This window comes from Pan troglodytes, chromosome 17, assembly GCF_028858775.2.
Source record: "Pan troglodytes isolate AG18354 chromosome 17, NHGRI_mPanTro3-v2.0_pri, whole genome shotgun sequence".
NCBI classification, from domain to species: domain Eukaryota; kingdom Metazoa; phylum Chordata; class Mammalia; order Primates; family Hominidae; genus Pan; species Pan troglodytes.
This window is the reverse complement of record NC_072415.2, coordinates 87,154,771-87,177,232: the sequence shown is the minus strand read 5'-3', so window position 1 is coordinate 87,177,232 and position 22,462 is coordinate 87,154,771. Positions and strand designations below refer to the sequence as shown.

The 22,462-nt window shown below is 48.7% G+C and overlaps 1 protein-coding gene across 4 annotated transcripts in view; it reads left to right on the top strand.

Moving 5' to 3' along the window:
* MBP (myelin basic protein) overlaps positions 1-22,462 on the top strand; it is a 156,549-nt gene that overhangs the window by 11,008 nt on the left and 123,079 nt on the right. For 2 of the 4 annotated variants that reach the window (XM_063795486.1, XM_063795485.1), the window contains exon 2: positions 16,941-17,016. In XM_063795486.1, coding sequence (XP_063651556.1) covers positions 16,966-17,016 — 51 coding nt within the window. In that variant the 5' untranslated portion in view covers positions 16,941-16,965. Of the gene's footprint in view, positions 1-16,940; positions 17,017-22,462 lie in introns of those variants that run through there. The other 2 variants (XM_016933209.3, XM_016933208.3) reach the window with 1 other exon arrangement.

Sequence of the window (22,462 nt, the reverse complement as noted above, 5' to 3'; positions counted from 1 at the left end):
AGATTTATGAAGTGTGAGCACCAGCTACAGTTGTCTTTCTAGAAATATAAAGAGGATCAATTGTATTTCAGAAACAGGCGTAGCACGTCTGTGGACAGCTTCAATATATCATTTTAGATTGCTGTATGAAAGGCGTTGTGAGTTTTAAAGGGAGATGATGACTCTTTTATTCTGTCATTATTTTCATATGCCGAGACATATTTGAAGAGAGGAGGATTTAAGCAAGATGTTAGAAGCTCACCTTATTCATTTCAGACTAGTGGTTGAAAAAGGGTGTATGCAGGGCGGGAGAACTCGGAAGAGCTGAGGCCTGGCAGCAGCCTTCCTGAACACGCATGTTTAAATGTATGTGAAATGTCAGGGTTAAAGCCTCGTTAGGAAAGAGTCCTCACACTAAAACACACGGCTAGATAAGCAACACCAAAATAACACGTACTATAGGAACTTAAAGTAAAAATCTTTTTTTTTTTTTTTTTTTTTTGAGACACAGTCTCCCTCTGTTGCCCGGTCTGGAGTGCAGTGGTGTGATCACAGCTCACTGACCCCTCAATCTCTGGAGCTCAAACGACCCTCCCACCTCAATCTCCCTGAGTAGCTGGGACCACAGACAGGCACACACTGCCACACCAGGCTAATTTTTGTATTTTTATTTTTCATGGAGACAAAGTCTCTCCATGTTGCCCCAGCTTGTCTCGAACACCTGGGTTCAAGGGATCCTCCCACTTGGTCTCCCAAAGTGCTGGGATTACAGGCGTGAGCCACGGTGCCCAACCTTAAATTTTAATGGGAGGTACATTAAAATGTGGATTACGTTTCACACAATTTCAAAAACAAAACAACTGCATTTGCTCAAGAAGATAGAAAAGGTTCTGGCGGTATTTTTGTATGGGCTGACCCTCACGGGGTCCTAAATCTTGTAGATTCAACTTCGTTTGTTTTTACAACATGTGTAGAAGAGGAATTTGAAAAATTTACCGATTCCACACACAGGGCTTTATTCCTGACCTCTTTCCATGGAGTGACACTTAATTACCGTGACACCTGTGCTCAGAGGACAGCTCCAAAGGTCGGCAACGTGGTTTTCCGAATCCCAATATTTCCCCATCCTTTTCTCGGGTGAACTTTTCTTGCCACTCTCTCTGGAATTTTCTGCTGTTGGTGCGATAGACCTCGTGACTAACAATGTGTTTTGTAAAATAGTCTGGAGGCCCAGAGAAAGCCAGATATGAAAACTGGCAGGGAGAAGCCAGGCAGAGGGCATTCATTCATTCATCATTCATTCATTCCTTCAAGCAGGCCTAGCTCAGGCCCAAATCAGCGCCTGGGGGGCTTCCTGAATGGAAGAAAAACACCCCACGCTGAGGTCTTTGTCCCGGGTCAGTGCAGGTCTGAATGCCTGAGTGCCTCTGGGCGTCACAGCCCCACTTCACAGCTGCCCCTCTGCAGCCTCCCAGGTGTGTGCAGCGCGTCTGAGGTCACCTGGCCGTGCCGGTCACAGCTGCACCAGATGCTGCGAGGGCTGACCAGATTTTAGAGGTTTCTATTTTGCCAGCGTTGGGAGAAGCCTACGGGAGCGTGTGTTCCCTGCATTAGGACTTTGAGACCCGTAATGGATTCACAGAAGAATGCTCGCACCAAGCGAGAGCGAACCCTTCAGCATACCTCACCCGAGACATGGCGGGATTCATGCTTCGTGGGCTGAGCACAGCTGTGCTCTTCCTAAATTGCAGGTCCTGCTCTGTCTCTGGAGACACTGGGGTCTGTCCCACCCTGTTAGGGTCCCTGTCTGCCCTGGAGGAGAGTCACCTGGGGGTGGCCTGGGCCACTGCAGCTGCTCCCACTGCGCCCAGGCCTCTCCCGTGGCTGCCCCAGGGCCCTCTCTGTCTCCTGGGGACTTTGCATCTGAGGCTTCAGCCTCAAGCTCAGGGAAGGGAGCTGGTCCACAGCCACGACCACCTTGACTTTCTCTGAGTCCCTTCTTCCGCAGCACCCCAACTTCGGTGCCAAGCCCCATTTCCTCAGGAGGCTCACACACTTCCCTTGGGGTGTCCCTTGTCCCTCCAGAATCAAGGCTTCGGTTTTCTGGGAGGAGCCTTCAGTCCTGGCTCCTGCGCTCGGCTCCCTGGGGCTCACCAGGTGGTCTCTTCTCCAGACACACATGGAGGGTGTTGAGTTGTGTGGGCGCGGCTTGAGGGAAGAGGGAAGAGCAAGCACTTCCCTTGCCATTCTCTCATCCACTTGACAGGCATTTGTCAAACACTTGCTGTGTGCCTACTGTGTGCTGTGTGCCTGCTGGGTATTGAGTGCCTACTGTGTGTCATGTACCTACCATGTACCATGTGCCTGCCATGTGCTGTGTGCTGTGGACTGTGCTAGGTCCTGGGGACACCATGGTGACAAGACAGAGACCCGGCTGGGTGTGCTCTCCTGTGGCGGGGGTGGCGATGGAGTACACGTGGGGATGGGGAAGCAGAACGCCCGGGCAGTGACACAGTGGCTCTTCTCAGCACCCCACAGGGTCCTGGTGGCTTCCAGGACACCTCCGGCCCTCTCCCGAGGCTTCTAGGTCCCCAAGCCCCTGCCTGTTCTGGGCTGGGGCAAGTGACACCTCCACTGCCCAGCTCCAAGCCATGGCTGCCCCAGCTCCAGCTCGGGGACCTGTGGGACCAACTGTGGTCTTCGCTTTCCCCTGTCAACTGCCCTCACAGAGGGTGCAAGGGAAAGTGTGTCTGCCCGGCAGCGTCTCATAGCCAAGGGTAGCGTGAGTGTGTCCTTCCAGCGCCCTGGGACAGCAGGAAGGAGCACCATGTGTGGTAGTGTGTGTGCACATGGGTGTGTGGTGTGTTGTGGCTGTGTGTGTGGTGTGTGTCTGTGTGGTGTGTGTGAAGTGTCTGTGGAGTGTGTGTGTGGTGTGTGTCTGTAGTGTCTGTGGAGTGTGTGTGTGGTGTGCGTATAGTGTGTGGGGGGTGTGGAGTGTGTGGCATCTGGAGTGTGTGCGTGTGTGGTGTGTGTGTGGTGTCTGTGAAGGGTGTGTGTGGTGTGCATATAGTGGGGGTGTGTGGAGTGTGTGTGTGGTGTGTGTGTGGTATGTAGTGTGTGTGTGTGTCTGTGTGGTGTGTGTGAAGTGTCTGTGGAGTGTGTGTGTGGTGTGTGTAGTGTCTGGAGTGTGTGTGTGGTGTGCGTATAGTGTGTGGGGGGTGTGGAGTGTGTGTGGCATCTGGAGTGTGTGTATGGTATGTGTGAACTGTCTGTGGAGTGTCTGTGTGGTGTGCATATAGTGTGGGGGGTGGGTGGAGTGTGTGTGTGGTGTGTGTGTGGTATGTAGTATGTGTGTGTGTGGTGTCTGTGGAATGTGTGTGTGGGGGGGGGGGGGTGGCCTGTGTGTTGGAATCCAGCTTTCCGCACTGTCTCTGTCTGTGAACCCTGGTGCCGAGCACAGGGCAGACACTCACACGGGAGATTTTCTGCATTTCATCTTGGATTTGGCCTCCAGTGGGAAAAATCCAGGTCAGCAGCTCACAGATCATGGCCGACTGTGCTAAAACCTGAACAGGCCTGTCCTGTGCCAACTGCTGGGTGCAAAGCCCCCAGAATCCAGCCCATGTTGTAAGGGTGGTGGGTGGAGCTCAGAGAGACCAAGCAGTCTGGCTGAGGCCAATCCACCCTAGGGGAGAGATGGGGTGGGACACAGGCCTCCTGCTCCCAAACCCACTGTCCCCATCCCACCCCAACCCACTGACCCCCATCCCACCCCAACCCACTGATCCCCATCCCACCCCAACCCACTGACCCCTATCCCACTCCAACCCACTGACCCCCATCCCACCCCAACCCACTGACCCCTATCCCACTCCAACCCAGTGACCCCCGTCCCACTCCAACCCACTGACCCCCGTCCCACTCCAACCCAGTGACCCCCGTCCCACTCCAACTCACTGACCCCCGTCCCACCCCAACCCACTGACCCCCATCCCACTCCAACCCAGTGACCCCTGTCCAACCCCAACCCACTGACCCCCATCCCACCCCAACCCACTGACCCCCGTCCCACCCCAACCCACTGATCCCCATCCCACTCCAACCCACTGACCCCCATCCCACTCCAACCCAGTGACCCCCGTCCCACTCCAACCCACTGTCCCCTATCCTACTCCAACCCACTGACCCCCATCCCACTCCAACCCACTGACCCCCGTCCCACTCCAACCCACTGTCCCCTATCCTACTCCAACCCACTGACCCCCATCCCGCTCCAACTCACTGACCCCCATCCCGCTCCAACCCACTGACCCCCATCCCACTCCAACTCACTGACCCCCATCCCGCTCCAACCCACTGACCCCCGTCCCACTCCAACCCACTGACCCCCATCCCACCCCAACCCACTGACCCCCATCCCACTCCAACCCACTGTCCCCTATCCCACTCCAACCCGCTGCTCAGAGGTTATGTGCAGTCTCAGGATGTTACCTACCTCATTCAAAATCTGAGATCAGGGTCAACTAGGAAATAACCCATCCACAGATACTGGAATTCTGGAGAAGTATCAATAGTTCAGACACTTTATTATAATTTCAGGACAGTCACAATCTATCAGGCAAGCCACGAAACTATGAATGTGTTCTGCCAACATGTTTGCATCTTTCAAACCCTGTTCTTTACCCCTTGTGAAAAGCCTTCCTGGATAATCTTGATTTTGATGTAGGCATAAAATTATAAGGCCTCTACCTAGTGATAATAAATCATCACCTTTTGAAGGATACTGATCTTTTTAGGCCCAAAAATATCATGTAGAAATTTAATGGCATGCAGAAAACACTCGAAAAGTTCAAGTTCAAAATGCAAGCTCAGTGGCAGTCTTATGTTCATAACATACACCGTGCATGCTAGGTGTTTATTATTGAATCATTCATTTAAATGCCATTTTTAATAACAGAGTTTTAAAAGATACTTCACTTAATGACAAATTTCTATAGTGCTTCATAATTTATTGTTACTCTGTGATAGTTTTCATATAGAAGGAAATGAGTTATGGAGTTGTTACTATATTTTGAGTCTTCAGAGCATATATGTGACATGAAGGAGAAAGCACCCTCTAGCCTTTTGAAGGAGGTCTTTTCCGTAAGAAATCCAGGACTTCAAGTATCAAGAAACCAAAGACCAGGTCATCAGGTTGGTGAAGTCACAAACCACGTAGCAGCCAGGAGCACAGCTCAGCTCCGACCTGTTGGTGTTGGTGTCAGGCCCTGCTGTGTGGACTTGTGTTACCAGGAGCACAGCTCAGCTCCGACCTGTTGGTGTTGGTGTCAGGCCCTGCTGTGTGGACTTGTGTTCCTTGGGCTTTCTTTGGTTTTTTTTCTTTTTTGAGACAGAGTCTCACTCTGTCTCCCAGGCTGGAGTGCAGTGGCACAATCTCGACTCAGTGCCTCAGTGCAACCTCTGCCTACTGGGTTCAAGAGATTCTCCTGCCTCAGCCTTCCGAGTAGCTGGGATTACAGGCATGCACCACCATACGCAGTGAAGTTTTGTATTTTTAGTAGAGACGGGGTTTCACCGTGTTGGCCAGGCTGGTCACGCATTACTCGGGCTTTCTAAACCTCGTGAGTTTCAACGTCTGAATAGTGGGGAGCATAATAATAGCACTTGCCTCCTTGTACAGTAGACAGGACTAAGAAGCTATACTAATGACCTGTTCCATGAGCACCTAGCCCGTAGTAAGCGCCCCGTCGATGCTGGCTGCTTTCCAAGCTTTCCTGAGCCCAAATCTAGTTCTGTTCAATGCATCATTCTGTCTCATGCTGTGTCTCCTGCCCTTTTCTTTAAATATAATTGTCACTTGCTAGCATCCTTTGTCTTTCTAATGTGTCCTGCGAAGTTAAGGACTCACCTGGTAAAATGCTGCATGCTCATGTGAAAACATGGGGCCCTTTAGGAGATCAGCTAAGAGCCAGGTCTTCCGTGAGACCATGGTGAGGTTAATGACCACACATTGCATTTGCTTTCTTGATTAGAATCTGGAAGACTCTGGAAAGTTCCAGAAGGTTCTGAAAGGCAGTTGCCCAGTAAAGTGCTGCACACTCATGTGAAGATGTGGGGCCCCTCAGGAGACAGCTCAGAGCCAGGTCTTCTGAGGGACCACAGTGAGGTTAATGACCACACATTGCCTTATTTTCCTTGATTAGAACCTGGAAGACTCTGGAAAGTTCCAGAACGTTCTGAAAGGCAGTTGCTCAGTAAAGTGCTGCACACTCATGTGAAGATGTGGGGCCCCTCAGGAGACAGCTCAGAGCCAGGTCTTCTGAGGGACCACAGTGAGGTTAATGACCACATATTGCCTTCTTTTCCTTGATTAGAACCTGGAAGGCTCTGGAAAATTCCAGAAGGTTCTGAAAGGCAGTTGCCCAGTAAAATACTACACGCCCATGTGAAGACGTGGGGCCCCTTAGGAGATCAGCTCAGAGCCAGTTCTTCTGCAGGACCATGCTGAGATTAATGACCACACATTGCATTCTTTTTCTTTATTACAATCTGGAAGGATCTGGAAAATTCCAGAAGGTTCTGAAAGGCAGTCACCCAGTAAAATGCTGCACACCCATGTGAAGGTGTGGCACTGATCGGAAGATGGGCTGTGATCCAGGTTTTCTGTAAGACCACGGTGGGGTCTGTGGCCACAGCACAGCATTCTTCTCCTTGATTAGAATCTGGAGATTTCAGATCAACCACTCTACTTCCCCATGATAGCAGCAGAGCTGAACATCTTTCCTATCATGGACTCCGTGATAGGAATCTGTGTTTTCAGGAAGATTCAGTTTATTTTAGCCAAGACCCAGACGACAGCTCTTATGTGTACGCATGGCCTGAGCATGGGGCCAACGCATTTGTTCCCTGCACACAGGCTATCAAGAGCCATTGTGCCTGCTGGCAAGGAATGTGTGAGTTCCTCGGCAGGTGAATTAAAACATTGTTCAGTTAACACCAGCTCTGGCTGTGAGCAATGCCTGAAGTCGGTGTGTTTCCTCTAGTTACTAAGACCAGGGCCGGGAGTCATGTTGACCCTGTGGATGGTGGTATTGGCAAAGGTGTCACTCCCTGCCACGGCTCAGGAGGGACATACGGGTGGCTACAGAGGAGCAGCTGGTGCCAGCGTGTAGTGTTCCTCTGACTTGACAGTTTGTAACCCAGCGACCTGTAAAATATTAACCAGTGGTTTCCACAGCAGCTCCGGGAAGCTGCATCCACCATCAGGGCTTTACAGATAAGGAGGTCAGGGCCCACATCCTCAGAGCAGACAGGGAGAGCAGGAATAGGAAGGCCCTCGCCCAGGCACGTCTGCCCCCAGGCCTTCCCCACTTCCTCCCTGCAGCCCACTGCTCGCCCTGTCCCAGCTGCCGGCCCCTGGGTTGGGCGGCTTGCGCGCCGCACACTTGGAAAGGGGGCTCAGCAGGACCTGACCTATGCTCCTGTGACTAAGCCCCACATGACTGCGAAGCTACCAGGGATCCCACCGGCCGCAGAGCAAGGGCGTGTCACGTGTGCCTGCGTGACTCTGCCCTCCCCGTGCCATCCGAAGGCCAATCCCAGCGTGACGGTGTTGGCATGGCTTGTCAGGACTTACACAGCAAGAGTGGTTTCCTCATGACCTCGCTATTTTTACACAGAGAATTTCGTAACTCCCCATAATGCTGCTAAAGCTGAACACCATGCCTGTCATAAACATGTGGATACATTCACAAGGAATTTCAAATGCTAATCTAACTGACACGTGGATGAGCTACTCTTTGATCTGCCTTTTTTTTCCCCCCGCTTCAACAAAATGCTTTGTTTTGGTTTAGACAGCTGATATTGTAGCAAGCTAGGAACTCTGGAGCCAGTAATTTGCTGCTTGATTCTGATAATGGCTTTCTCTCCAAAGTCAGCTGATCCTGTAAGCAGTAACTTCAAGGGACCACAGTCAGATTTTCAATAAACTCCACTTTTCTGCAATTTCATCGTTTTCTTTTAAAGTGATTTTTGATAACTTTAAAGCAGTGATAGTCAGTGCCATAAATCGACCTGAATCTGCTAAGCCAGAAGAAAATGAAGGATTGGTGATGACTAGCTTACAAATAATATTATCTGATGCCCCAGAGCAAAAATCCCCATCCCAGGAAATAGAGAAGCTACTTCCTTATCAGGCATTTCTTACATGGGTGAATGCAAATTGGGTTTTTGGAACTCTTTTTGTTTGCAAGTACTGTGGAGCCCCTAGCCCAGGGCTGGCTCCTGAAAACTGCCGGGAGCCTAGGTCCCTCCAGTGTCACGGGGAAGCTTGCTGTAGGACAGACATGGATGCCTCAGATGAGTTTTGACATTGTCCTTTGCAGAGAATTCCCGGCTGGCAGGTCGTTCTTCGTCTAGGGCCCAACAGTCTGGAAGACTTGCTCATTGGCAGAATTGACTCACTGTTCAAAACGGGTGAAGAGCATTGTCTGTGTCCGTGGTCTAAGTCACTCCCCCCACCCCCCCATGAGTGCACCCCGTGCATTCGCAGATTCTGTTCTATTAGGTCACTTCATGCCACACTCAAACTCCACTCACGGTGTCTGTGTGACAGGGCCTTTGCACAGCCGTGCCCTCTGCCCAGAACGCTGTTTCCCTCCTCAGCACCTTCACCTGCACCTTCTGCATCCTGCAAGTCTCCACTTACTTCCCACTTCTCTGCATGTTACCCTGTAGGGCTGCTGCAAGGTGGCACCACAGGCGGGCATCCTGAAACAGCAGAAGCAGCCCCCCCACAGTCCTGGAGGCCAGAAGTGCAAAGTCAAGGCGTTGGCAGAGTGGGAGCTCTGCAGGAGGCTCTGTCTTCACCTCTTCCAGCTTCTGGTGGCTGCGGCAATCCCTGGTGTCCCTGGCCTTGTAGCCGTGTCATTCCAAATCTCTGCCTCCATTGTCATGTGGTGTTTCTCCCTGTGTGAAATGCCGTGTATCTATGTCCAATATTCCCTCTCCTTGACCAGGCACAGTGCTGCATGCCTCTAATGCCAGCATTTTGGGAGGCTGAGATGGGTGGATCACCTAAGGTCAGGAGTTCGAGACCAGCCTGGCCAACATGGTGAAACCCCATCTCTACTAAAAATACAAAAAATTAGCCAGGTGTGATGGCGGGCACCTGTAATCCCAGCTACTCTGGAGTCTGAGGCAGAAGATTGCTTGAACCCGGGAGGCGGAGGTGGCAGTGAGCTGAGATCGCACCATCGCACTCCAGCCTCGGCAACAAGAGTGAAACTCTGTCTCAAAAAAAAAAAATCCCTCTCCTTTCTCTTGTAAGAACATCAGTCATTGCATTTAGAGCCCACCGTAATCCAGGATGAGCTCATCTTAACTTGAGGACATCTACAAAACCTTCCTTCCAAATCAGGCCACCTTCACAGGTCCTGGGGTCAGGACTTGGACATACCTTTTAGGCGGACATGATCCACCACATACTATCCTGGAAGAGTTTCTCGACCTGCACGGTCAGGGTTCGTGGCCACCCACGTGCTCCTAGGCGTTCTCCACACACATGCCTCCCCTGCAAGCAGCGGGTCCCTGTCCTGGCCAGGCCCGTCTCTCTCCCGGCCTTCCAGATGGCAGCAGCCTCGAGCTTGTGGGTGGGACAGAGTCCACAGGGAGCTGGAAACAGAGAAGGGGGGAGAGGGAGGGAGATGAGGAAGAGAGGGATCTGACCCTCCTCCATAGGAAAACCTCAGCTTCCCCTTTGCACCGATGTTGGAAAAACTTCCTGCATCTCCCTCCCCGTTATGCACGAGGGCTGGGAAAGCCGGCGCACCCAGCGTCAGTGGCGTTCTCCTCATGTTCAGTTTGCCATCGTGATGAACACGCAATCAGGACATGTCCGACCTCGCGCAGGTGTGTGTGGAAGGTGGGAACGGGATGACGGAAGGAGTGTGCAGCGCGCGCATCCCAGAGCTTTGCCGCCACCCGCCTGTGTGAAACCAAACGCGTCTTCTTCCCACGCCTTGTCCTCAGCTCCGAAATGAGCTGTTTCTTTTTGCCGCGCGCGCACGTGTGTGTGTGTGTGTGTGTGTGTGTGCGCACGGTGTTCATTCTACGGGTTTTTGGTGACGTTGGTAGCTGTGTACTATGCTCCGAACACAGAGTGTTACAATCATACTTTTGGTTTGAGAAATAAAAATGACTGCCTGCAGAACACAGTCTTCAGTGCTTGGGTATTGGTAGAATAAGAGGAAAAGGAATGGAGGGAGGGATGTGGGGGGAGAGAGAAAGGAGACAAGGATAGTGAAAGAAGAGAAGTCCCGTCACTTGGTTTCATTTATTTTCTTTCAGATATCTTTGGTTTTATTTTATATATGAGTTGCTTGTTCTTTGAAATTTGTTCTCCAGGATTTCTTTTACAAATGTCAAAGAAGCAGAGTTGTATGGCCTGCCCCTCCGACTTGAGGCTGTCACTGTCAGTGTTCTAGGGGTGAGGGGCTGTTTTCTCTCTGCAGGGAGGGTGGGCGGTGTCTACAGCTCTTACTGAGCCTGCCAAGCCAGGGCGTGGTCTCCCAAGCAGTTACCAACAGCTGAGGAGATCACCAGGTCTCAGCATGTTGGTGGCGGCCCTGGTGAATCCCGCCCTGGGTGCTGGAGAGGAGGCAGAGGCCTCACAAGACCGAGTGGACCTGCCCAGGGCTCACATGACACCAGGGCCTTCCTGTGGGGGTCTCCTTCCTGCAGCCCACAGCCTTCTGCTGCTGCCCCTGCCTGGCCTTTAGCATCTCTACAAAGGGGCACGACAACCCTCTGGAATTTCCACAGTTCCACTGTTTATTCAGGTTTTCCCATTCCTGGGATACTGGGTCTGCACCTCTCTCTACCTGAATTCTACATGGTATCTCCTTTATTATTTCGCACACAGTTGAGGGGTCAGAGAAGCTTTTTCTGATGTGTGCAGATCCACAGTAGCGTTTCCCTTAGTTGCCTTCTTCAAGAAGCTGTAGTCATGGCACCTCCAAAATACAGAACCGTGCCCATGAGCACTGGGCTCCTCGGTGGATGCTGGGTGATGCTGTGTTTCATCTGACGGACCCACAGAGTCGTTCTTCAGCGTGTATTTATGGAGCTTTTCCTCCCAGGCAAACATTGCCAGGCTTTCTGAACAGGCGCTGAGAACCCCGAGACCCAGCGAGAGGTCTGGCACAGGACTGGAGCAGCCACGAGGCAATACAGCGAGCTCAGCTTTAAGGTCCCGTACACCACGAAGACTCCAAAGCACCTGGGATGTCGAAAACATTGCTCCTGGGATTTTAAAAAGCAGAGAAAGCAGAAAAAGATGCCTTCATGGTGGGCTCTTCAAATTCTACTAGCAGAGACACAAGTTAAGACTTTCCCAAGTGGATCCTGCTGGGTAGATTTTATTAAATTAACCACAATTTATATGTTTTATAATATATTCTCATGTGTCTGTTTAGGTATAACATGTTACAGTTTCCAAATACAGAAAAAAAAAATCTTATCTAATTTATCTGATGCCTAGGGAAGTGGTCTTAGAACAAAAGTTCCATACACACTTGTGGAATGGAGAAAGGCCCCTTGTCCGGCGGTGACCAGCAACAGCTGCAAGGGCTGCTGGGAAATGTAGTCCCTGCCAGGGCAGCCAGGTGGCCAGTGCAAGGCAGGTGGTGTGGGGAGAGGGGCAGTTCTCTCACTACATGGAGAAGGGAAGGTGGGGGACTGGGGAGAAGGTCCTTGTGACACAAGCATGGGAAATCTCTATTCTGAAAAAAAAAAAAAATCACATATGTCTTAGGTTTTTGCCCCCTGATCTATAAGAAGAAGGTTCTCGAACACAAATCACCTGTAGTGCTTCTGAAAGCAAAGAGTCCAGGGCCCAGGAATGTGTGTTTCTAAGAAGTTCTCAGGTGCTGATGGCCGGTCCCCACACCGCATCACGCTGCCTCGTATCCGCTTCTGAGACCCTCACCACTGCACACTTCTCTTACTGTATTGATTAATAATTTAGGAATGTAGAATGTCTTAGGCCTACTGTCATACTTTCCACATGGGGCATTCAAAATGTAAATAACTCTGTTCATAACTAAAATATATTCCTAGAGGCATTCTCATAGCTAGATTCAGTCTTCTAAACTTTCTCAACTGTAAAATGGGAATGAAGCTTACAGGGTTATTCCTGTAATTATCTAACTTAGGTTTATAGAAACATGAGGGATAAAGCAAATCATTGTAAAATAAATCCTGTTATCTCCATAGAAACATTACTTTAGGATTGCTTTCTTGAACATGGACTCAAAAAAAAACTGTGCAATCAAAAGCATGTTATGAAAACAACGTGCAAAGAATCCTAAGTCTAAAAGTAACACAAGCGTGATCTGTGTCCTACAATATGGGTATACCATGCAGCTCTACACAATGCAAATGTTTTGCTAATAAGCCTAAACACAAAATGAAGTGCGGAGAGCATACGATGAATTCCACGCCATCATAAACTTGACCTTGCATTATGGCACCTGACATGCTTGTCAGCTTAACCCTCAACAGGCACGATGTTTGCTCCTTACATTTTTGCAGGTTTGGGAGTGGGAGTAAGATGATTTGGGTAACCAAGTGCCAACTATCTAGGAAGACTGGCATTGAGGTCTTCTCTATCTCACGATGCATTTATTTCAACAAGGGATTTCACAATAATCCCATTGCTTGTAAAATTGCACTCACAATTATTTCAAAAACAGCCAGTTTCACATTTTAATATTTGAATACTTGTCTGGCGTTTGGGGCATGGCTGTCTCGTGAATGTCCTTCCTCTTCACTTTTTTCCCTCTTTCCTCACCTTCCACACCCCAGGACACTTTGTGTGGTCTTAAAGCAGCAGCAGTTGCATTTCCCCTGTGCTTCAGTTGTGTGTGTTGGATCAAGAGCTTTGTTGACAGGCAATTGTAGGATGTAACTTCTGGGCAGCTGGTGTTTTTAGCCTTTTTTCTTCCCTTGACCTTGTCAGTTTAGGAGTGGATGCATCTAGATGTGGGAAGCCATCTAGAGGTCTCTGAACATGTGTGATAGTAAGTAGGTAGCGATGTTTCTGCAGCTGCTCACCACCCACCCAGGGAACCCTGGACCTGGTGGAGGTAAGAGGAAGACAGAAAGCAAAGCAACGCCTGCAGCACACCCCAACCCTAGCCCTAGCCCTGCCCAGCCCTGCAGCCCACATGGGCTTCATTCTTACACCAGTGCAGAAAGGCAAGTTTTATTACCTCTACTTTATGGGAAACTGAGGCTCAGAAAAGTGGAGTCTTGTTCGGGGTCACCCAGATGGAACCTGGATTGAGACCTAGGTCTCACCTGCCTGATTTTCACCGTAGAAAGTCAGAACTACCTAGAGAATGAAATCAGTAAAATACCTAGGAACAAGGTGTTTGTTCCCCAGCATGTCAGCTGGGAGCTATTTCCCTGCACAGATAGGCTAGTGAGTTTTATCTATGCTGAATTATCCTATGGTTCCACCAAGGTGACATGTAGTCTAAGCTGCTTTAGGTGTACATTATTAAAAACGAGAGCCTAACAGTTAACAACAGTGGACTGCTTCCTAGTAAATCTGGGTGACTAACTTTGCCTGTGCCCAATGTTAACCCTCGAGGTAACACTAAGTGTTGATAATCACACAGACATTATCAAAGTGTCCAGTCATCCCAGTGGCTGGAAATCGGATCTAGAACTGAATAGCAACTGAGACCGCGGAAGTCTCAGCGGTCCTGATGGAATCTGAAAGTCTGTCCCTCCCACAGCTCTAGCTCAGTTCCTCCCTCTCTTTCCTTTTCTATTAGTTTACAAAAGGCTTCTTTAATTACCCAAGAGATGCTTCAGAGTCAGCTGACTTTCCTTGCAGCATTTCACATGTTTACCCAATTTTTCTCTGGCTCTCTCAATTTGATTAATTGCAAAAAATGAAATAAAAAAGATTTCCTCCAAGCATGCAGCTGCTTTTGTGTGCAGATGGATCTTTTCAGCACATTACAGAAACCAGCTGCCCGGCTGAGCTCTTAGCCCCGTGACAGTGAGAGCTTCATCCTTCTCGAGCTCTTCTCTAAAAGGCAGACTGGGGCAGAGTGTCAGAAGCTAATAAGGCAGACTGCCAGTCACTCATGATTATCAGCCAGATGCTCTGTCGTTCCCACCATAGTTCCTTGAGACACGTCTCACTTACCGGTTCTCAGGGGCCATTTCCACTAAGGGCTCCCACACATCAAGTTGTCGTTTTGTTCCTCTTGTCTTTCTTTTCCTGCTAGTATATAAATTTTGCATTTAAGGCTAGAATTAACCAACCCTCAGTGATTCATATAAATATTCTTTATATTAATCTGAGAGGCCAGTCAAATGCAAGTAAGTAGGCTCGTCTAACTAGTCAAATCCAACAAGATGTATTCAAAAGTCTGATCTGGACTTGAGTTATTTTCACCAATTCTGTGTCCAGTATTCTTGAGTTTTCTAAATCATGATTAAGATCAATCATCCCAAGCGTAACCTAGAGTTGTGCTATGAAGCATGACAACATTTGATCAGAACAAACTGACTCGGAAGAAACATGGCCCCTCTCCAAGGAGCAGTTCAGCACCTTGTGGACAGATTTCAGCTGTGTTCAAGAGCCCCTTGCCCAAAAATAGCTCTCTTTGTCTACCAGCAAGTCCCAAAATATTTACATGGCCCACACTATTCTGATTTGGGACGAGTCCTTGGAGCTTTGTTTCCTGGAAGGAGTGAGTGTTGCATTTGTGTTTGCCTAGTCCCAGCATAAGGAGGTGGTAGGAGGAGGGTGAGAAACGGATAGAGCCAGGGAACAGGAAGGGGACTGGGCAGGCGAGGGCTCACAGGAGGCAGAGATGAGATGATGCCTGGGCCAGGAACAGGCACTTGGAGAACACAGCCGGTGATAGGAGGTTCATTTATGTCTGGACGGGCAAAATGCCCCCAAAGGTCCAAGTTGTCAACCTTAACTAAAGGAAGTTACCTGTTTTTGCCTGTGTTTAGCTTTGAATAGACCAGTTCTCATTTCTTAAACAGAAAGATGGATTGACAGATATTTGACATGTTTTTATTCTATAATGTGTGTCCATCCTGCAAGCTCTTAATATTTAGTTAAAACAACACCACATGGAATTAGAGAGCCAGAATTAGGGAATGACAGCCCCTGTGTACCCAGGGTTCAAACAACACCTCACAAGGAACACAGCCCTTCTTTCTTAGACCCCAAAAGGACACAGTGAATTTGGCCTTTCCCTTGGTTAACCCATTCTTATCCAGTAAGGCACCACATGTGCAACAAACCCTCATTTCCCAATGAGAAGAATGCCCCTTCAAGGTTTTTTTGGTTGTCCAATTTAAATAAATTGGGAAGGTAGAATCGCACTGGACACCGAAATCATCCGCAAAGGTAGCCTTGCGTTTTTAAAATCATACATATCAAACTATTATTGCTTTTTTCACTCTCATGCCATGAAGCATGGGGAAGGCACCTGATTCTTGCAGGTGGGTTGTGTTTATATCATCACTAGAACGGCGTCTTTGATTTCGCAGAGCCTCATCTGTGGGCACTTTGACCTAAGTTGCTTGAAGTACACGTGTTTTAAATCTCCCTGCACGAGCCCCTCACCGGAAGTCTTATGGCGGGCCCCAGTTTCCATCACACACCCTGAAGGTGGGTGGGGTTTCCAGTCTGTGGTCCGCTGCTAGTCGTCTCCCACACACATGAGGGAGGTGGACTCAGGGAGTGGTGACTGTGCTGTAGGCGTTTGCTTCTCTTCTCAGCAATCCTTCCAGTGGCTGTGGGGTGATGCGGGTGCCCGCCTGCAGAAAAGTGTCCTCAGCCAGTCTTCCTGAGCCACCAAAAAGGGACCCCGGTAACATGGGAGATGGAAAAGCTCAGCTGTCAGGCAATTCTCTTTTCTAAAGAGAGACTTTTGAGGAACACAATTTGCATTGTGTTCGGGTGTATCTACTATTTTGGAGAGTCCTCTCTCCCCGTGTTCAGAAGACAGTTCATCTTGTTCCCTCTCAAGGAAAGCTGTTCCTGGGTTCTACAGGAGAATGGGTACTCACACTTTTTTGCAAAAGAATACATCCATCATGGAAAACATGTTGTCATTGTCCTTAAAGACTCTGGTCACCTGCAGCGTGGTCTGGGCTGATGGTTCCAGTGGCCCTCAGCTGAAGAGCCCCAAGGCCAGGGCAGGTTCCGCAGGAAGGCTGGAAGGAGCAATTTGCTTGGAATGGGTGTGGCTCAATTCTTCCGTTCTTTGCATATCTTGGGGAAAAATCATAAATGTGCTGCTAAGGTTTGGGTTAGAAAATAAAAATGAGGAGTAATATGCTTTTTAAATCCATCTTTATCTTCCCTACAAATTCTGCAGATTCTTTGGACACTTGTCTGTTAAGCTGTCCTTGGTCTAATGTTGGCTCTTTCTGTGCTCACACGGTTTCTTTAAAGCAGTGAGCATGAATAGCTTCTTACTACCTTTTAGTTCTAGAAGAGTGTCAGCACCTTTCTGACATCTCAGTTCATCTCATAACAATGCACCTGAGTATGGGATATAATTCTCTGTGTGTGTGTACATAGGTATGAATGGATAGATGGATGGGTGGATGAATAGATAGATATTTCTGTACATATACACAGATCTGCAAGATTTCTCAAGACAGGTTGAAGTGTGTTACTGAACAGAATTTGGATGTTGGTGCGGTTCTGTTTTCTAGCTCTTTGCATGGGATGGAAAGATAGCATGTGTTAATAAGATGACTTGGACGTGTCTCTTCTGTTTTCAGGGCCTTGGTTTCGTCTTCTCAAAAATGGGCGTTACATATATCACAGGATTGTCTTTCTGATGGAAAAACAACATCGAAAACTCTAAGAGCACTAGACTTAGGGCTGACACTTTCTCTTTCTCTTTTAGCCTCTGCAGAGCCAATCCATTCAGGATGGGAAACCACGCAGGCAAACGAGAATTAAATGCCGAGAAGGCCAGTACGGTAAGACGTGAGCTGATCCGAAACATGTGCATGTCATTTTCTTATTAAACACAAATCCCCTTGGTGTGTCAGAGGCTACGGGCATGGGCTCTTGCTGCTACACTCTTCCCTGACAGCTGGGTGGAAGCCTGGTCCTTGTTAATTATTATTAATAATTAATAATTATGATTTATTACGATTGATTATTATTAATTTATTCAGGAAGATTGCATGGCAGTAGGTACATCCTGACCTTGCAAAGGAATAAAGGAATGAAGGAAGGGAAGGAGTTAGGAAGAAGAAAGAAAGGGAGGAAAAAAGAGACACGGAGAAGAAAGAGAAAGAGGGAAACCAGGAGGAGAGGAAGACGAAGCAGCCCTTCCTCTTGGTCCACATTCCGTGATTGGTCCTAGAAGTATCAGGAGGCTCTCAGAGAGGAAAGAGATTGTAAATTCCTTTGTTCTGATGCAAAAATACTTTTGATTTTTTTTAACATTTTTATGTTTTAGAAAAAGGTATTTCCAAACTGCATTCTCTCTAACTAGCTGCTGGTTTGATAGAGCATGAAAATTTACACCAATTCATAAACAGTGAAACACATCAGACTTTCTTTTAGCTCAAAAACCTAATTCCATCTACGAAGGTCCCACTCCTTTCTTCTCACCCACCATGGAGTTTGCTCTGACTTTGCGCTCTGGTCTGGTTCTGGAAGAACTCACACTGAATCCCAGAGGTCTGGCGAAAGGACAGGAAATACTTGAGCTGTTTCCTTGGCCCTCTCCTAGATCGATAACCTCCTTTCTCCTGCGTGCGGCTACTTGGCTCCTCACCAGTTCTCCTTCCTTTGGGGTCATGCTCTGGCCTGCCTGCATATTGGAATCTCCCAGAGACTTCAGACCTGCCAGGGTCTTTGCCCACCTTAGATCCCAATGCAGACGTGGGCATTTTTCAAAGCTCTCCGGGCTCTACAGCCAAGGTTCCACGTTCCTCCTGCTCCCGTGTGTCTTGTACTTTGGCTGCCAGGATTTTCCTCTATTGACTGGATCATCACCCTTCTGCCCCTAGAACTTCCAGGAAGTCCTTAGCGAAGACTAAAGTCCAAGGTCCTCAGCCTCTGGCTCCAGCCCTTCTTCAGTCTCACTGTCACTGGACTTCCCAGTGGCGGCTCCCCTACAGCCCTTTCCTAACCCTTATCAGGGAACATTTGGAAAATACAGTTAAACAAACAGGAAACTGCAAATTAAAAATCATTCGAATCCTTCCGGCTAGTAAGAATTCATCTTCTTTGTATTTTTAGCACGGCATTCGCCATGGTCTGCCTTATTTGAAGGCATCAGCTTCCTCTGTCTGATTTGGATTCTCTACGTTGCCTTCGGTTCCCCTGTAGTGCCCTGAATCGGGGTTCTGGACCCTTTTCCCACTGAGACGCTCAGGACAGATGATCCAATGATGTTGACAAGGACCACAAATGCCCAGGGGTCCTAGCTGTCCGTCTCTCTGCCTACCCCTGTCTCTACACTAGAGAATTGTTTCAGACTGAGGAGTAAGCCTGCCAGTGTGCACAGAACAGTGGACCCACCCTAATTTGTATGGGGGCGGCCCTTGCTCTTGGTCCATGCTGTGTGATTGTTCCCAGAAGTATCAGGAGGTTCTCGGAGAGGGAAAAGATTATGAAATTCCTTTGCTCTGATGCAAAAATACTTTTGATTTTTCAACATTTTTTATTTTTTAAACATACATGTTTTCCCCTCAAGGGAAATTATTCCATTTCGTTGGTACTTTAATTCAACATAAAATTGTGTGTCTCCAACTCGAGGCAGATGGTGGTGCACTAGAATGTCCGGCTGCTGAAGATGGGCCGGGGTGAGGGTCAGGGGAACCCCCGACTTACACCCAGATGCTTTAGAAATGTCCGCGGAATTGAACGGAATTGAATTTCAGTCTCCAGACCTCTTCGCTGAGGTCTGTAGTGCGTTTTTATTTAATAGTAATAATAAACTTGGAAGAAATGGGGCCTTCTCCGATTTGTACTTAATTTCTGTGTCAGCCACGTGAGTAATTTTCCATGATTTGCTTTCAAATCATCCATGGAAGGCGAGTAGGTGACTATATACTGTTCCTGTGTATATTTTATCTTGATTAAAGTGATAAACAGTATTTAGTTCCTTACCTAAGGATTTAGAAAGACTAATTTTATAAATATGTAAATGGTTCTAGTCAATGTTGAATGGGGGGGTGACTCATTATTTTGTTCAGCCCATACTTAAACTGTATTACTGATAATGTCAGCATTATAATTAGCAATAACAACCATAAATGTATTAAGTTACTAATTTATTAAGAACATGGCTTGGATACAGTATCTGCACCAGGAGGATTAAGTTTCACCTAAAGTGAAAGTGGAAAAACAGCTCTGCTCAGAGGCCTCTAGGCTGTTAACACTGTTGGTATTTTAAGTCTTAGAATGACTGATTTGCAACTCCAGTTTCAAGAAACCTCTCTGTGGTGTACAGTTTCTTTCCTGTTGTTTGACGCTGTAAAACACCCACATATGTTTTTAATTTGTTTAATGCTATCAGAGTAAGATTTTGAGCCATAGCAAAGCCCATGCTGAGGCTTTTGTTTTCTGAAATCTCATGTTTAAAGTTCTGATCATTTAAAAACCTCAAAACTTGGAAATGTTAAAACTATGGTTCCTGTAGGTAGTTTTAAGAAGTAAGAGCTTTTTTTTTTTCCTTTAAACTTGATGGGAAATATTTTGTGCCCTTCCAAGTATATGTACATGTTCTGTGATGCTGCATAGCTTAGTAGAGCATTAAACTTGAACCACAAAAGAAAACGTGACATGAGCTCCAGCCGTGTCACCTACCACTCTGTACATTTCTGTGTGTGATTCTGGGAGGCATTTTTCCCCCTTATGAGAGAGTCAAGGAAAGTTTCTGTCAGTTTCAGGTGCTGGTTACTGATCTGTCAGCAGGGAGGGCAGCTGCGGTGGGGGCTGCCCGGTCTACCCCACACACTGCCTCTGCCCCACTGCCCGGCCCAGGCTGCTGAGGGCCCCCTCCTTCCCACCCTGCTGCCACCTTCTCCACCTCTCCCCACCCACACTGGATGATTCTTTCCTCTGCTGTCATAGAGCCTGCGGCCAAGTGCTCTGATACAGATCCTGGTGATTTGTTTATCATCCGACTTCTTCCCCTCTTATATCAAGGAGGGAACTTTCCTCTCTCTGATGCCTCCATCTCTAAGCCTGGAGCATCCCCAACACATAACTGGCTTACAGATGTTCGAAAGAGTAAATGAATCATACCTATTTCCTAACTTCTTTTTCACATAAAAGCTCAGTTTCCTGAGCAGGCTTTGGGTGCCGTTGGCTGCTGGGGAGGTGGTGGGGAGGCCTCGTCTGTTGCCTGCAGGAGCTTCCAGTCTCCTTTGCAAGTTTTGCCCTCAGTGACTCAGGGCTTTGAAATTTGCTTCTCTCTCATCCCGAATAAGCCACGGCAGGATGTAAGAGGAAGAGAAACTAACTAAAGGGTTAACTGGGGAATGTCTCTGATTGGTGAAAAAAAGACACTTTTCCAGAGTTGCAGTGTTAGTCCACTCATGTGGGGCGCAGGTCCCTGGTAACCAGTGGTTGAGCCGCCTTCCTGGGCCAGTTGAGGGTCAGAACAGGAGACATCAGATTCAGGCAGAAGCACTCCGCCCATCAGAGGAGTGGGCAGCCTGCCCTCCTGACGCGTGATTCACTCATGCGGATGCAGTGTAACTTCCTCCAGGCAGGCGCAGGTTCAGGGCACAGCGCTCCTTCTCAGAAACGAAGAAACTCCTGTTCTGCCTTTGACTCCCTGTGTTTTTTAAGTTGCAGGGAAATTTGGTTTCCAAATGGTCCTGCCTCACTAATTTACCAGCTTTCTATCACTCTGCCCATTTTGTATTTGGTTCTCCATCTTACTACAGAACTTGGCAGAACCCAAGAAGGAAAGGGTGCCAGCTGCCCTGGAGAACCCAGGGACGTGCCTCAATGCCAGGAGAGGGGCAGGGGGCAAGACCCACCCACAGAGTGATGCCCTATCTTAGGCAGTCTTTGCCTGCCTGGCAGTCCTTGGTCCTTAGGACCTAAGACACTTGGCTTCACTGGCTACTGGAGGAATTCATTCCTTTTTGGCAGTGTGAATCAAAGGGGCTGGGCAGTTACCTTTGGGAGGGTCAGCAAGCGCTCAGAACGTGCCCATGTGCCAGGCTGCTTGTGGCTTTTGTCCCTCAGCTTTCTCTGAATGCTGTGGATCTGTTGAGCTGTGGGCTTACTCTTTGGGGTTTTCTGGTGATAGCTAAGCCTCCTGGGGATGATTCACTACATGTTCAAAACACCAAACGAGGCCAGGTGCGGTGGCCCACACCTGGAATCCCAGCACTGCGGGAGGCTGAAGCAGGCAGATTGCTTGAGCCTAGGAGTTCGAGACCAGCCTGGACAACAAAGTGAGACCTTATCTCTACAAAAAAATCAAAAAATTAGCTGGGCATGGTGCTGTGCACCTACAGTCCCAGCTACTCGGAAAGCTGAGGTGGAAAGATCACCTGAGCCTGGAGAGGTCGAGGCTACAGTGAGCCATGATCACACCACTGCACTCCAGCCTGGGCAACAGAGTGAGATCCTGTCTTAAAAAAAAAAAAAACCACAAAACACACACAAACACACACACACACACACACCCCAAATTCTATCTAGGCCAGCGCTAACACTGTATTAGTGCCTCCTGTGAGCCAGGGACTTTGCAGACATTGACTACATTGTGTGTTGTATGAGTTCTTGGGGCTGCCATAACAAAATAGCACAGACTAGGTGGCTTAAAAGACCGACATTTCTTCTGTCACAGTCCAGAAGACTGGAAATCCGACAGCAAGGTGCCAAGGGTTGGTCTCCTCTGCAGCCTCTCCTTGGCTTGTAGACAGCATCTTCTCTCTGTGTCCTCCAGTGGCCGTCTCTCTGTGTGTGTCTGTGTCCTGATCTCTGCTTAGAAGGACAGCATCACGTTGGATCAGGGCCACCCGACTCCAGTGGGTCCTCATCTTAATGTCATGGCCTCTTGAAAGGCACCATCTCCAAATGCAGTCACATTGTGAGGTAGTGAGGTTTAGGACATCCACATATAGATTCAGGAGGATCACAGTTAAGCTTATCACACGTGTTACTTGATAAACCCCAGCAGCGGCCGCACAATTAGAGTAGAGAAGGAAAGTCCTGGGATTGGCATTTGCCGCCATGTCTGACACCTCCTGGGGAATGGACTCCACGCCAGCAGCCACACGCGGTCTCTGCCCTGTCCTCAGGAGACAGCAGACCTGGTTTCTCTTCTGCAGACCCTGGTTGGGCCCTTCCTGTGCAAGGTTCCTTCTTCCTGCCTCCTGCCACAGGCCCCAGCTGGCGGCTCCTCCCAGGGCAGGCGTGCATCTGCAGAGCGCTCATCTC